Below are 14173 nucleotides of genomic sequence, written 5' to 3'. Positions count from 1 at the left end.
GAGAATTACGGGAACCACTCCTAGACCGAGACCCCCCTGGATTTTCACCGACGCAGAGAGTTGCCCCTCGAGTCATTGGTCAAAAGCCCAGCAGACTTCGATTTATGGGGTTTAGACACCCTGCATACCTTTAATTTCCCCTTGCGCACCCCGAAAGGCCTTACACGTCAGGGACTGGCAGTCCTTGCAGTTGTCGGTGGCATAGCTTTTGCTGAGGCACCAGAGGCAGATGTTGTGCGGGTCCATGATGGACATTTTCGAACCCAATCCGGACATTTGTTAAAACCCGACCTCGGGGTGGTAGAGGAAGATAAAGACATTGTTTCCAAGAGAAGAATTGAGCACGCTGATATTCTGAAGCAAACACGTTTGCGGAAAAAACAGAACTGAGGCTACGAGTGTCGTGTGTCCTTTATATAAAATCCCTTGACGTCAACCCTTGACGGAGGCCCTCGAGGGACAGCAGATCGACGCAGGACGCCCTCTACCAAGACTTTTCCGAAGCATCACAGCTGTGGACATTACCTGTCAGATGTGGAATACGGAGGACACGAACCCCTCGAATGGCAAAGTCTGAGTGTGCTGATCACACGTAACATGAGCAGTATCGCAGGGAAGGCGTACAGGAAGAGCCTGTTCCACGGGAATGAGAAGGCATCCCCCAGACTCCTCGGCTGAGGATATCTGCTGGCAAACTTAAGGCACTTGGAATTGGCAGCTGTTGCGAAGAGGTCGATCTGGGGAGGACCCCACCCGCTGAAGAGATGAGATACCTGTGCTTGTTGAAGTTCACTCGTGGCAGGGCGGCAGCTCCCTCCTGAGTGAGTCTGCAATGGTGTTCTTGGTGTCTGCTAGGTGAAAGAGAACAAGGAACATGTCGTGAAGAATGGTCTAGCTCCACAGGGACTTGGTTTTCAGGGAGAGAGCGGGGAGCACATTCCATGCCGTTTGGGGGACGTAAACCATTGTGGTGGTGCTGTCCATGAAGATCCACACCACCTTCCCCTGCAGCTGATGCTGCAACGACTTTTAGAACCAGGAGACCACCCAGAGCTCCTGTACATTTATGTGCAAGTCTCCTTGTCCTCTGGGAGCCAGAGGCCTCTGGTGTGAGATTGTCCTGTATGAGACCACCAACCCTCCAGAGAGGTGTCGGTAGTGAATATAGCCTGGTACGGAGGGATCTGGAAAGGAGCACCTTGAGTCCAATGTGGACAAACCGACCACCAACTAAGAGCTTGACGTAATGCCTGATTGAGGGTGATCTTGTCGGTCCATGGGCCTGTGACCTGCTGCCACATGGCGTCTAGGAATTCCTGCAGGGGCTGCATCAGGAGCCTGCAAAAGTGAACGTGATGATGCAGGAGGACATCATGCCCAACAGGGATTTGATGGACCGGACTGTTGTGATGGATGCCATAGACAGCCACTGAACCTTCCCTACTATGGCTTTCACCCTCTCCTCCGAAGGGGTCACTAGACATGAGACTGTGTTGAGTTGGGCGCTGAGGAACAGAGTAATGGCACCAAGCAGGACTTCGGATAATTGTTGGAGAATCTGAGCGACAACAGAAGGTATATAGTCTCTGCTGTATGCTGTGTTGCCAGCGCATGAGAGAAGGATTGAATGAGCCAGTCGTCCAGATAAGGGTCACTGTGTATGCCTTTGTAGTGTAGGTGCGCCGCTACCGAGGCCAAGAATTTTGTGAATAGCCTCTGAGCCGATTTCAGGCCAAAGGGTAGGGCCTTGAACTGGTAGTGCTGTCCTTGGACAACAAAATGGAGGAACCTCTGGCGTTTGTGATGAATGGGGATGTGGAAGTAGGTGTCCTCCAGGTCGACAATTGCCAGAAAATCCCCTTTCTCCAGCCGGAGGAGCATGCGTTGCAACATGACCACCCTGAACTCTTGGGACTTCAGGTACGTGTTTAGGCGTTGCAGGTGTAGTATCGGTTGCCACCCTCCTGACTTCTTCCTTAACAGAAAGTTTCTAGAGTACATTCCGGGGGCACTGAGGGACAAGTTCTATCGCTCCTTTTCGCAACATGACCAGAACCTCCTGTAGTAGTAGGGCCATGTGAAGTCCTTGACGTGCTACAAGAGGAATGCAGGGGCCCCCGTTTTGAAATTCTAAAACGTGCCCTTGCTGAAGAACGCCCAGTACCTATTTGTATGTGGCCATCTTTCTCCACTGCTCGACAAAGTTAGATAACCGGCCTCCCACTGGAGAGCGAAAGTGGGTGCGTGGGTCCACGGTCGGTTCAGGCCTGCTTGGGTAACTGCATCCAAGATGGTGGACGACAAAGTTGGCCTCCACTGCCGTAGGCCTGGGAGCAGCTCCTTTAGGTTTCCTGAATAGTGGAGTGGGAGATCTGACGATAGGGGGTAGTGTGCGCCTTGGAGGACCTGGAGACTCTTACCCTCGGGGAACAAAAGGAGGACCTCCTTTGCTGCAAGGCTCCTGAACAGCATGCCATCTCCGTGTCAGTCTTGATGGTCTGGAGAGTCATCTACTGCCTTCCAAACAGGTTGACTTGGTCAAACGGCATGTCCACAACCTTGGTCTGCACACCAGCTTGAAAATGTGTGGCCTTCAGCCAACCCTGGTGCTGGAGGGCCACATCATTCCTCCATTGGCAGAACCCTGAGTCCACTATATCAAGCGTCACTGTAATGACACCCAACGACACCTCTCCTTCCTGGAATAGGGCTAAGACTTTGGCCTTCCTGTCATCAGAGAGGAAGTCCAGGATCAGCCCGAGCTTGTACCAAAGCTCTCTGTTGTATTGAGACAGGATGGCAAGGGCGTTGGCGGCCGTGATGGTGGAGGCTGCAGTGTAAATGATGTGCTTGCTAGCCATATCCAGCTTCTTGCCTTCCTGGTCCAGAGGCACCATGGATGATGAGGGGTTGAATAATCGCTTCCTGGTGGCTGCGGACACCACCAAGTCCGGACAAGGCTCAGATCTGAGACACCTGGGTGCCAAATCCGGGACCCAGTACTTCTTCAGCCTGTCACGCCTCAATGGCGTGGTATTCGGAGCCTTCATGATAGCCAATCAGTCTTCCCAAACATCCAACAACGGGACCAACATGACTATCTTCCTTGAGTACTCACTGCGTGGAAAAAGGAAGCCCTCCTTTTTGTCCTCCGGCACCAGGTTGAAGCGCTTGACCACTTTCAAAATGGAGAGGAAGGAGACGCTTTTGTCCAGTGGTGAAGCCCTGGTGGGCTCGTCAACATCAGGCAGTTTCCAGTCAGCAGGAACATAATCCTCAACTCCTCAGTGGAAGTCATGGTGGTATCAGTGTCGGTGCCAGTGTCTGAGAACTGGTTCCTCTTCTACTGGGGGCAAGCCCCCAAGCCCTGACCCCGGGTTGACAAGCGCCCTACGGGGTGATGAAGGCCAACGTCTATGTGGCCAGGGTGGAGTCCTGGCTGGATCCAGGGCGGACTCCTGGATGGAGTCAGGTAAGGGAGCAGCTGGCAGCGGCTGTTGAATTTCAGCGACCAAAGTATGCAGGGTGGCCAGAATGTCCACTGACATATCCCTCGTTGCAGGAGGGGGTACAAACTGTGCAGCCAGGGCAGGAGCCGAGCTGAAACCCGTTGGTGGGACAAACAGCTGGAATGGCTCATGAAACTGTGATCCTTCCTAGGACATCGGTCCCTGGCCTCCCTCACGGTCCTAGTAGAAGTCTTCTGGAAGATCGTCATCAGAACTGATGTATATATGTGTGTAGACTTCCTCGGAGATCCCACAGAAACTCGAGGAGACACCCTAGGGGCATGGGAAGGAAATCTGTAGATGGAAGCAAGTCTAACAACGTGCCCGAATCCTGAAGGAAGGAAGTCACTGTTTGCAGAAGAGAACAGACGCTACCAAGGTCGAGGCCTGATTGAGGCCTGAGAGGCAAAGAGACCCTCAGAGTGGTCGTCGTTGTGAAGGTTGAGACAGTCTCTTCCAATTTTCCTTGTCAAAGGAAGAGCTGTTTTTTCCAATTCCGTCTGGGTTGTGGACAAGGGGTTCGTGGATGAAGTAGTCATCAACGGTGCAGTGGTCTTGGTCGTTGAAAAGTGGTTATCTGGTGGACGGGGTTGTTGATGGTGCCTGCGTCACTGATGGCGACGAAGACACTGATGGCCCTCTAGAAGGGTTGCGCTTTATTAACTTGTGCTTAGATGGGGTCAAGGACATCCTCGGAGACAGAGGGAAGCCACCAACCGGCAGGCTAACCGTCGACAGAGACCAACCCTTTCCCAAACTTGGTCCTGCAGTCATGGCGACCGTTGAGGGAGCAGATGGAGTGTGGATTTTCACTATCTTTTGGATCTCCCCAGAAAGAGCATCCTCAAAGGACCTCAACCTCTTCTCTCCAGAGGGAGTACGCTCATGGGACCCGCCGGTCCTGGATGAGGCATGACTGCGCCCAAAGGCCACCTCAGAGGCCTTCTGCTGCTCGATCCAAGCCACAAATCTCCTGCGACGATCCCTCTTGGTCTTCGATGAAAAACCACAGCAGATGTCACAGCCGTCCGCATTGTGATCCGGGTGAAGACAATAAAGGCACTTGAGGTGCCAATCCACAACAAAAATGTTCTTCAGGACACAGGACTCTCAGACCCTGAAGAGACTTTTCTGCACCAAATCGGACATGGTCGAGGTGAAGATGTAGGCCCAAGCCTGGGCCTGCTGGAGTCATGGAGAGAAGATCCAACAATGATGAAAAAGAAGATCTTCGTCAACAGCGGATCTCCACTGCCGGGAGTCACAGCGTCACGGTTGAAGAGATTAAAACAAAATAGTCAAACAGCAAAAAAATTAAAATAAAATAAAATTAAAAAAAAAATCAAGGAACAAACCACGAGGACTCCCACACTAGAACTGTGCAGTAAAAATAAGGGGTGGATCTTAACAGGATGAGTGTCATTGGCTGGGAATCCTGATAGGCTACTAACAGTTTTTCAGTTTAAAGCAAAACTGCTTTCTTTTTACCCGGATTCCCAGCCTGATGGGGCAATATTCATGAGCTTGTGAATCCATGCAAGACCCCATGCTGGAGAATACTGCCTTTTGTTTGTCCATACAACCTTTAAATGGGCCTGAAAAAAGCTGTCTCTTAATTATATAGCTGATGAAACCTGCAAAACAGAGGTTTTAATCCAGCTTTAGAATCACATAATACGCATGTTATGATTCCTTTTATTATACTAACTGAAAAGGTTCTGCAGTGATAGTAAAATGCATAAGCTTTCCAAGTCCAAGAAACAACTTCATCAGATTTTGATCTCACAATAACATTACCAAAAAGGTATCTTTACATGGACAAACAGGACAAGAGAATAATGAAAAGTGTAAAGTGAAAAAGATTGTTCTTAAATGCGATGCTTTTAAAGTCAAATTCGTAATTCTTAAAAATGGCAAAGAAAGATTGATAGTCTGTATCCAGATTAATAATTGTATCTATGTTACTTTTCAGGTAATTTAGGATAAAACATAAAGACTGAATATCATGTTGACCCAACAAGGAAAAACAACCTATTTACAAAAAAACATGAACACTTAAGGGTTAGCACGAAACAATGTAAAATGATGCTTTCTGTACCATTATGACCAAGATAGTAGTTTGTAGACCTGTGATATTTGTAGGTCCAACATATGTCAGGCTACTTACATTAATGACCAGTGCACATAGCTGGAACTGCTCTGGTGTTATTATTTCGTGATAGCAAGGTTCCTGCGCAAGTTTCATAATGGCACCTCCGGCAGCCAGCCGCAGACGAGACATCTCAGATTTACTGAAAGAACATAGACATGGTTAGACACTTGTTACTCTAAACAAAATGCTACATTTAAAAAGACTTGCTACAAGAGTATGTTTTAGTTGTTTAGTATGCTTGGATGCAGACGCCTTTATTTTGTGTGACTTACATTTGAAAGAAAAATTCTAAGTGAGGCAAAACATTTGTATTTCTTTTGACAACAGCATGTTTCACATGGCTGAATAGAGCTAAAAAAATAAGCCGTTTACTTCTCTTCCCACAAACATATGTAGAGTCACAAGCACAGTGACGGAACACATGATTGACAATTAAGAAGCTACTAGGAGAGAGGAAGCAAAAAAAAATTGAATCTTAATGTGCGCTACAGAGATCCCATGACAAGCTGGTCAAACCAATTTCTAAATCGGAGAGGTGAACCAAGTCTGCTCGAGGCACCAATGACTATCCTTTAGCTAGCTGGGCAGATTCCAACAACAGACTGCACAGGCAGTGTAAAATTATGCAAACTGTTCTTGACAGGATTCTTTGTGGTTTGTCGACATTCATCTTTGGTACCCTGGCTGCTGTACTTCATGTAATAGCTATGTCGGTTTCAAGAGCCATCAAACAGACCCATGACGGTGGTCCTGAAGGAACGTACTGCTTTCTTTAGAGGCAAGAAGGTGCTCCAAGATAACATGCCCAACGCGCATTTCATGCTAATATTTTTAATACCCTTTACAGTAAACCAAACTTTAGTATGCAGTGTGTTACAAAAGCTCTGGATCAAGTGAGGCTAGACGTCCATAGACATTCTACAGTGAACTCATTTGCAGATGTTGGATTCAGCTTCATATTCAGCAGACGGCTCTCTGATCTGCTCGCTTTTACAAAGGACTTCAAAACCCGTGCTTGGGGCCTAACACTTGGGTAATTGCAGTTACATCGGCGAATAAAATTCATGAATGTAAGTCGATTGCAAAGAAAAAAAAATACTTAAGATGGTCACACCATTTTTGCTTTTGAAATGTGGGAGGTTTCTGTAGCCCACAGGGCTCAGACACATTTTGAGGCTCTGTTGGAATTCCACATAAATGTTACATAAAATAATGTTCCATTTGCTTTGCAATTGGCAAAAAGTATCATTCTGAATTCACCAGCATGGTCCTTACAAGGACATTCTTATACATGAAAAAAAATATAAAATGCTTACAAGTGGATCATTGTAGCACATACACGTTACAAATGCTTCATATGAAGGGGAACCTGTAACTTGGCAATTTTCTTTCACAGTTAAGCATATTAGAACTGTAGCAGACATGTGCAGGTCAGGATGAGAAATTAGATGCAGAGCACACAGATTGGGGGAATCACCAGAATTCAAGCGTGTCTCACAAAAAGGACATTTTAGGATTAGTTATCAAATATTGCCACACACAATTACGTTGATACATATACTAAGTAGTGTACAGAATGGTTCTCAATTGTAGATCTTCAGGCTACATTTTATATTTAAAAAAAACAAAATTAAACCAATTACCAAGGTAGTCCGGGTGTTATGACGTAAAAAAGGAATATAGACTGCAAATTGTTAGACTGAAGTCCAGAGCTGTGGCTCTGATTTGAGCTGCCCCTGAAACATTTGCTCAACCTCAACGGTTTACTGAACTTTACTCCTACTAAGTGCTCATCCCAGCTTTCATGAAGGGTGAAACTTTGTGTAAACTTGTCCCTTTGGGAGACAGTTAGCCTCACGGGCTGGGGTGCCCAAAGCATACACTGCGTTTTCCTATGCCATTACCAAAGCCTAGGCTGCACTAGCTCAAGAAGTTGGTGGCAGCAAGTAACTGTGAAGGTGGCAAAAGCACTTGGTCTTTTAGAATTTGGTAGAATACATTCTCCGTGGCAAGGAGCTCTGATGTGTCGCTCTAGCATTAGCAGAAAAAGGATGTGGCCATATATGATAGATGCTTTCTGGCCCAGAAAGTCCTTACGCAAGATCAGCCAAAACTCGATTTGGCAAGTGCACAAGCTGGATTCAAGACTAAATTCACTTCCTGTGTGTTTGCCCTTTGTTAGGGAGAATTCTCTGTAAAGGCTAATTTCCCAAACCTAGTGAGTCCCCCAGCAGCTTTGCTGGATTTTTGGGGTTTGTTTTTTTCTCCTGCTAAGAGTGAGACTCTTTTCCTCCCACTCTTAAGACATGCTTTGAGGTGTTCCTTTGACTTTGTATGTGTTCTATGGGCTATTGGGTCCATTTCCCCATAGGGTTTCATGTGTTTTTGATATGTAGGGTACACAGCACCCTCCGTGCCGTAACCCAGGGGTGGCGTAGCGATCCCCAAACATAGACTCCATACCCTGGGACTGACTACTGTCTCCCAGGGCTTCTAAAGTCACCATTGGCTTTACTAGTCTCAAATTGTGAACAGAACCAGCATAAACCATCATATTGTGGATGTACTGGTCGGGGCAATTCGATTGCCCCGGGGTCTGTTGTTCGAGGGGGCACTGTCCAGTTCCCCCCGACCGAGTTTTGGCTGGTGGCAGTGGATACTACTTTTATATTCGACCGCAAATATATTCCTACAGGATTTTCCCATTGTTTGAGGCTACCACTTTTTAAAATAGCCTCGAACATACCGCCGGTTTATTAAATTAATATAAATTCACTGGTTGGTATTTTTGCCGAAACTTGGTTCCAAAATGGCATGTTACTTACAAGTGTGTCTTTAAATAAATAATTATATACTTTTACACCAAAGCTCTGGTCAGTGTTTGCTTGTGCTACTGTATCTCTGTACCTATTGTGTATAATCTACATACTGACTAACTCTTCTTGAGGGAAGTCTGACTGCTAAGTCACAGCTACCAAGTGAATATGTGTGGTACAGACTGCTACCAAGTGGGTTTACTGCCAAACACCTGTAGTCTTAAATCTTTTGCAGTGGTCCCTAAGGGAACTGCACAGGTTTCTGCCTAACACTGGTGGCAGCGGTGGGATTTGTATTGAGTATACATTTTAGTGTGCTTATAGATACCTTCGTGCAAATAACCACAAAGCTTAGCACTAAAAGAAGTATTTTCTAAAACATGTCAACTATGGAAAGTTATAGTCAAGAGTCCCTTGCTACAAAAACTGCTGATTATTTACGAGTTCTCTGTAAGCATAAGAATCTCCTGACTAAAGGCAAGAAAATTGAGCTAATATAAAGGTTTTTAGCAAACCAGTCTGGATGGTGGTTTAGAGGAACCTACCACTCCAGCAACTGTAGATAACCGCAATGATATTGATATGAATGTTAGTATTGATAACTGAGTCAGAAGCAGAAGAGGAGGTGGAGGATGTTAGAATTGTCTCCCCTTGGCCTCTACCTGCCCTGCCAGCTGTACCTACTGGACCCTTACCAGGTCCCACACGTAATCCTCAACATATGGAACTAGAAAAAATGAAGCTTGAATTAGAATTGAAAAGAATTAATGCTCAAACAGAACAACGGCACCAAGAACTAAGGCTCAGAGAAATGGAGCTCAACCATGAGCTAGAAATGAAAAAATTGTCTGTGGAAAGTGCTTCTCTCTCCGAATCCTCTAGGAGTTCCAGTCCCAAAAGTCCCGGATGTCTAAAGAATTGGTGGGTATGTATGAGCCTAAGTTGGATGTGGTGGATTGGGCGAGTTTGTTTGAATATAATCATGGGCTCCAGAACATTACAGGAAATGAGTTACTTTCCTGGTTGTTCTCTAGGCTCCCCCCTGTTGCAACTGATGTGATAATGGAGTTGGGGGAGGAGGAGGATAAGAAGGATTATGAATGTGTGAAACTAGCTTTGATAGCTAGATTTGGGAAGACCCCTTCCCAGTACGTTAAGAGGTTTAGGGCCCTCAAAAAGCACGATGGTACCCCTTGGGCTACCTGGGTGAGTGAAAGTTTGAAGAACTTAGAGGGATGGATTAAGGGTTACAAGGTGAACACTTATGAGGGAATGAAGAATCTTGTGATGTTGGAGTCAATTTATGATGACTGCTCTCCTGAGCTCAGACAGCACTTGGCTGATTCAAAGGAATTAGATTCCAGAAAACTAGCTAAGGCTGCTGACTTGTGGGTTGCCAACAGGGATACTCAAGGACTCTGGGGTAACTCGGAAAAAGGATGAGGGGAAGCAGCCAAAAAAGGACTCCAAAGAGAATTCTAATAATTCCAAACCCAAAAAGGGCCCCAAACAGAACAATAAGGGTAAACCACAAGGGAAACCAAATCAGAGTAGTGTACCCTCTGGTGGTAAACCAGAAGTAGGTCAGAGCAAGCCACCATTCCAGAAAGCATTTGGTAAATGCTTTGTTTGTGGCTCGCCTGACCATGTGAAAGGAGATCGCAGATGTAAGGGTAAACCTTCAGGGGTCCAGCTGGTCTCCTTAGCCTTCGCTCCAGAGGAGGAAGTACAAATGGCAAGTGGAAGCTTTCTACTGCTAGCTGATGAACCCATTGGAGTCTCAGCCAGCCAGTGTTTTAGTGTCTCTGGGTCTGTGGGAACAACCGAATTTAGATGTCTAAAACTCTATCCCAGATAATACTAAAGAGTATTATAAGGACAGTGTCCAGGTGAATGGTCAGAAGACTCCTGCCATTAGGGACACTGGGGCCAGCATAACTGTGGTGGATACATCTTTTTTCAGGCTGAGGATGTTGCTAAGGCACCCAAACGCCTCACCAAGTTAGCTGGAGGGCCTGTGCAGATGCTTCCCCAATTACCAGTTCTCATCCAGTGTAACAACATGACTGTGAAGATACCTGTCAGCATACAAACTGAGGTACCAGGAAGGGTTCTGTTGGGTAATGACCTGGAAACTCTTGGAGTAGTGTCACATACCCCCAGACCTCCTAGTAAAAGGTTACTGGAGCTCACCAGACCTGCAAGGGAGAGAACCATGAGAGGTACTCCCAAGGAGGAGATGAAGAAGGAACAAGTTACTTACCTGTAACTGTTGTACTCCTGCATGGGTCTGGCATGGATTCACATGCTCATGAATATTCTCCGTCGTCAGGCTGGGAATCCTCGGTAAAGAAAAAAATCAGTATCAGTTTCGGTTCTGATCTGTCTTTCTTAGTAACCAATCACTGCTCTCTGGGTCATACTGTCCCCAGCCAATGACTGCCCCTCTCCCTAAGCCCCGCCTCTGGCAGCCATCCTCAGATTTGGTAGCACGCCAAGTGGCAGTATGACGAAGTGAAGAGCCACAGAGCGGTAGGTGGGAGCGTTCGCATGTATATCCATGCCAGACCCATGCTGGAGAACAACAGTTACAGGTAAGTAACTTGTTCCTTCTCCAGCATGGGGTCTGGCATGGATTCACATGCTCATGAATAAAGAATACATAGCAGTATACACAACCACGGGAGGTGGCAACAGGCTCAACATTAAGCAATACAACAACTCAACACTAAGCATCTCTTACCTCCTCACCAGGCTCACCTTAAGCGAACAGGTTGCGCAGCACTGCTTGGCTGACCCTGGACTCCTCCCTGGAGTCCCGATCGACGCAGTAGAATCTTGTGAAGGTGTGCGTCGACCTCCACGTAGCAGCCCTGCAATCGCTCTGGTCGAATGGGCTCTCGGACGGCCGGGCAGCAGTCAGTTTGCCAACCGGTGACAATGCATGATGCAGCCAGCGAGCTATCTGGAAATGAAAGTCTTCGAGAGAGCCTTCCCTTGATTCACATACCCAAAGTTCGCGAATAGCTGTGACGTCTTCCGAAAACTCTTCATGCGGTCCACGTAGAACTTCAGCGCTCTAGCTACATCCAGCGAGCGCAAAGTCCTCTCGGCCGGCGTCGAAGGCGACGGGAAGAAAACTGGTAAAACCAAGGGCTCGTTGAGGCGGAAGTCCAACGGCACCTTGGGCATGAAGGAGGGGTGTGTCCTAAGCACTACCCTTGTGTCATGAAAAGCCAAGTATGGAGGCTTGCAAGATAGGGCCTGAATCTCTCCCACTCGTCGTGCAGAGGTGATGGCCACGAGGAACGCTGTCTTCCATGACAGGAAATTCAAGGGCGCCGAATGCATAGGCTCGAATGGGGCTCCCATGAGCCTGGTCAGCACCACATTAAGTTCCCACGCCGGCACAGGAGCCTTCACCGGCGGGAATGAAAGGAATAGTCCCTTCATAAATTCCTTTACTAGGCGATGAGACCATAAGGACGCCCGTCCCGTAGTCCTGGTAGATCGGGAGATGGCAGCCAGATGCATTTTTATGGAGGCATGAGCCAGTCCAGCTTTGGCCAGCGACAGTAAGTACGGCAGCACTTGAGGGGCCGTAATCCGCAGAGGGTTAATCTTCTGTGCACGGCACCAGACAGAGAACCTCTTCCATTTATGACCGTAACACTTGAGAGTTGAGGACGCCCTGGCCTTTGCAAGAACCTCTCTGCAATCAGCCGGGATATTGTACCCTCCAAACTCTAGCGCAGCAGGAGCCAGGCCTGCAAGTTCAGCAACTGTGGGTTGTGGTGTAGAATGGCGCCTCCTTCTCTGGAGAGAAGATTTGCGTCCGCCGGCAGCCGGACTGGCGGGGACATTGACAAGTCCAGAAGGTCCGGGAACCAGACCTGCCTCGGCCACGCCGGTGCGACGAGGATCATCCTGCACCTGGACTTCTTGAGCTGGCTGATGAGGCGGAGCATCAACGGCAATGGAGGGAATGCGTATAGAAACAGGCCGCCAAGGGAACGAGAAAGCATCGCCCATGCTCCTCGGCTGTGGGAACCTGCTGGCGAACCTCTGGCACTTGGAGTTAGTCGCCGTCGCGAACAGGTCAATCTGGGGTTTGCCCCATCGTTGGAAGAGTCGATTCACTTGATCCTGGCACAGTTCGCACTCGTGGCACGAGCGCAGCTCCCTGCTGAGCGAGTCGGCGAGGGTGTTTTTTATTCCTGCCAGGTGGAAGGGAACCAGAAACATCACCTGGGCGACGGCCCAGTGCCACAGATCCTGGGCCTCCTTGGATAGGGCTGGGGATCTGGTGCCCCCCCTGCTTACGTATGTAGAACATCGTGGTGGTGTTGTCGGTGAAGATCCTCACCACTTTGTCACTGAGGGACGGGAGGAACGACTTGAGCACCCAGAACACTGCACGGAGCTCCAAGATGTTGATGTGAAGAGACCTCTCCTCCGGGAGCCAAAGGCCTCTTGCGTGAAAATCTCCGGTGTGGGCCTCCCAACCCTCCAGGGAGGCGTCCGTAGTCACCGTCTCCTGAAACGCCGGGGTTTGAAAGTCCATGCCCGTCGTGAGGTGAGCCCGGGTGCCCCACCATAGGATCGCCCGATGGAACTCACCGTCGAGGGGGATCCTGTCCTCGAAGCAGCCCCCGCCTGAAACCAGCGGGCGTCGAGGAACTCCTGTAGCGGACGCATCCGAAGTCTGCAAAGGGGTACAAGGTAGATGCATGAGGACATCATCCCGAGAAGGGACTTGATGGACCTCACCCTGGCCACGTCCGTGGCTAACAGTCGCCGTACCTTGCCCAGGATGGTTTTGGTCCTCTCCTCTGAAGGGGAGGCCAATTGCTCCACTGTATCGAGCTTCGCCCCCAAAAACAGTGCTACTTGCGACGGAACCAGGTGGGATTTGGGGTAGTTGATGGAGAACCCCAGCTCCGTGAGCAACCGGACGGTCCTCGCCGTATGATCGATGGCGAGTTCCCTTGACCTTGCCCGGATTAGCCAGTCGTCCAGGTAGGAGTAGACGTGAATCCCCTGCAGGCGCAGCCGCGCCGCCACTGGTGCCAGGCACTTGGTGAAAACCCTGGGTGCCGACTTTAATCCGAACGGTAGGGCTCTGAATTGGTAGTGGCGTCCTTGAACCACGAACCTGAGGAACTTCCTGTGCCTTTTTAGAATGGGGATGTGGAAGTAAGCATCCTCCAGGTCCAGCGACGATAGGAAGTCGCCTTCCTCCAGCTGTTCCAGTACGTGCCGGAGGGTGGCCATCCTGAATTTCTACACCTTGATGTATTTGTTTAACCGACGCAGGTCTAGGATGGGGTGCCAACCGCCTGTCTTCCTTCCGACGAGGAAGTACCTTGAGTATACTCCGGAGCCTCCTGGGGACAAGCTCGATGGCACCTTTCTTGAGCATCGCTTTTACCCCCACCAGCAGTTGGGGGACGTGATTCTCCTTCCTGGCCATGGGAGGAATGCGAGGGCACTTCTTTAGGAATTCCAGCGAGTACCCGTTGGCCAGTGTTAGGGAGTATTCTCTGTTTAGGCTGAATTTCCTAACCTAGTGCGTCCCCCAGCAGCTTTGCTGGATTTTTGGGGTTTATTTTTTTCTCCTTCCAAGAGTGAGACTCTTTTACCCTCACTCTTGGGCATGATTTGAGTGTGTTTCTTTGAATCTAGATGTGTTTAAT

At 48.6% G+C, this 14173-nt stretch overlaps 1 protein-coding gene across 2 annotated transcripts in view; it reads right to left on the bottom strand.

Annotated features, from left to right (window-relative positions):
- PDS5A (PDS5 cohesin associated factor A) overlaps positions 1–14173 on the bottom strand; it is a 1291333-nt gene that overhangs the window by 439704 nt on the left and 837456 nt on the right. For both annotated transcript variants that reach the window (XM_069631774.1, XM_069631773.1), the window contains exon 24: positions 5677–5800. In XM_069631774.1, the coding sequence (XP_069487875.1) occupies positions 5677–5800 (124 nt within the window). The remainder of the gene's footprint in view (positions 1–5676; positions 5801–14173) is intronic.

The sequence above is a fragment of the Ambystoma mexicanum genome, chromosome 6q (genome assembly GCF_040938575.1).
Source record: "Ambystoma mexicanum isolate Mex_15411 chromosome 6q, UKY_AmexF1_1, whole genome shotgun sequence".
Taxonomy (NCBI): Eukaryota; Metazoa; Chordata; class Amphibia; order Caudata; family Ambystomatidae; genus Ambystoma; species Ambystoma mexicanum.
The sequence above is the reverse complement of the archived record's forward strand: the minus strand, read 5'-3'. Positions and strand labels throughout refer to the sequence as shown.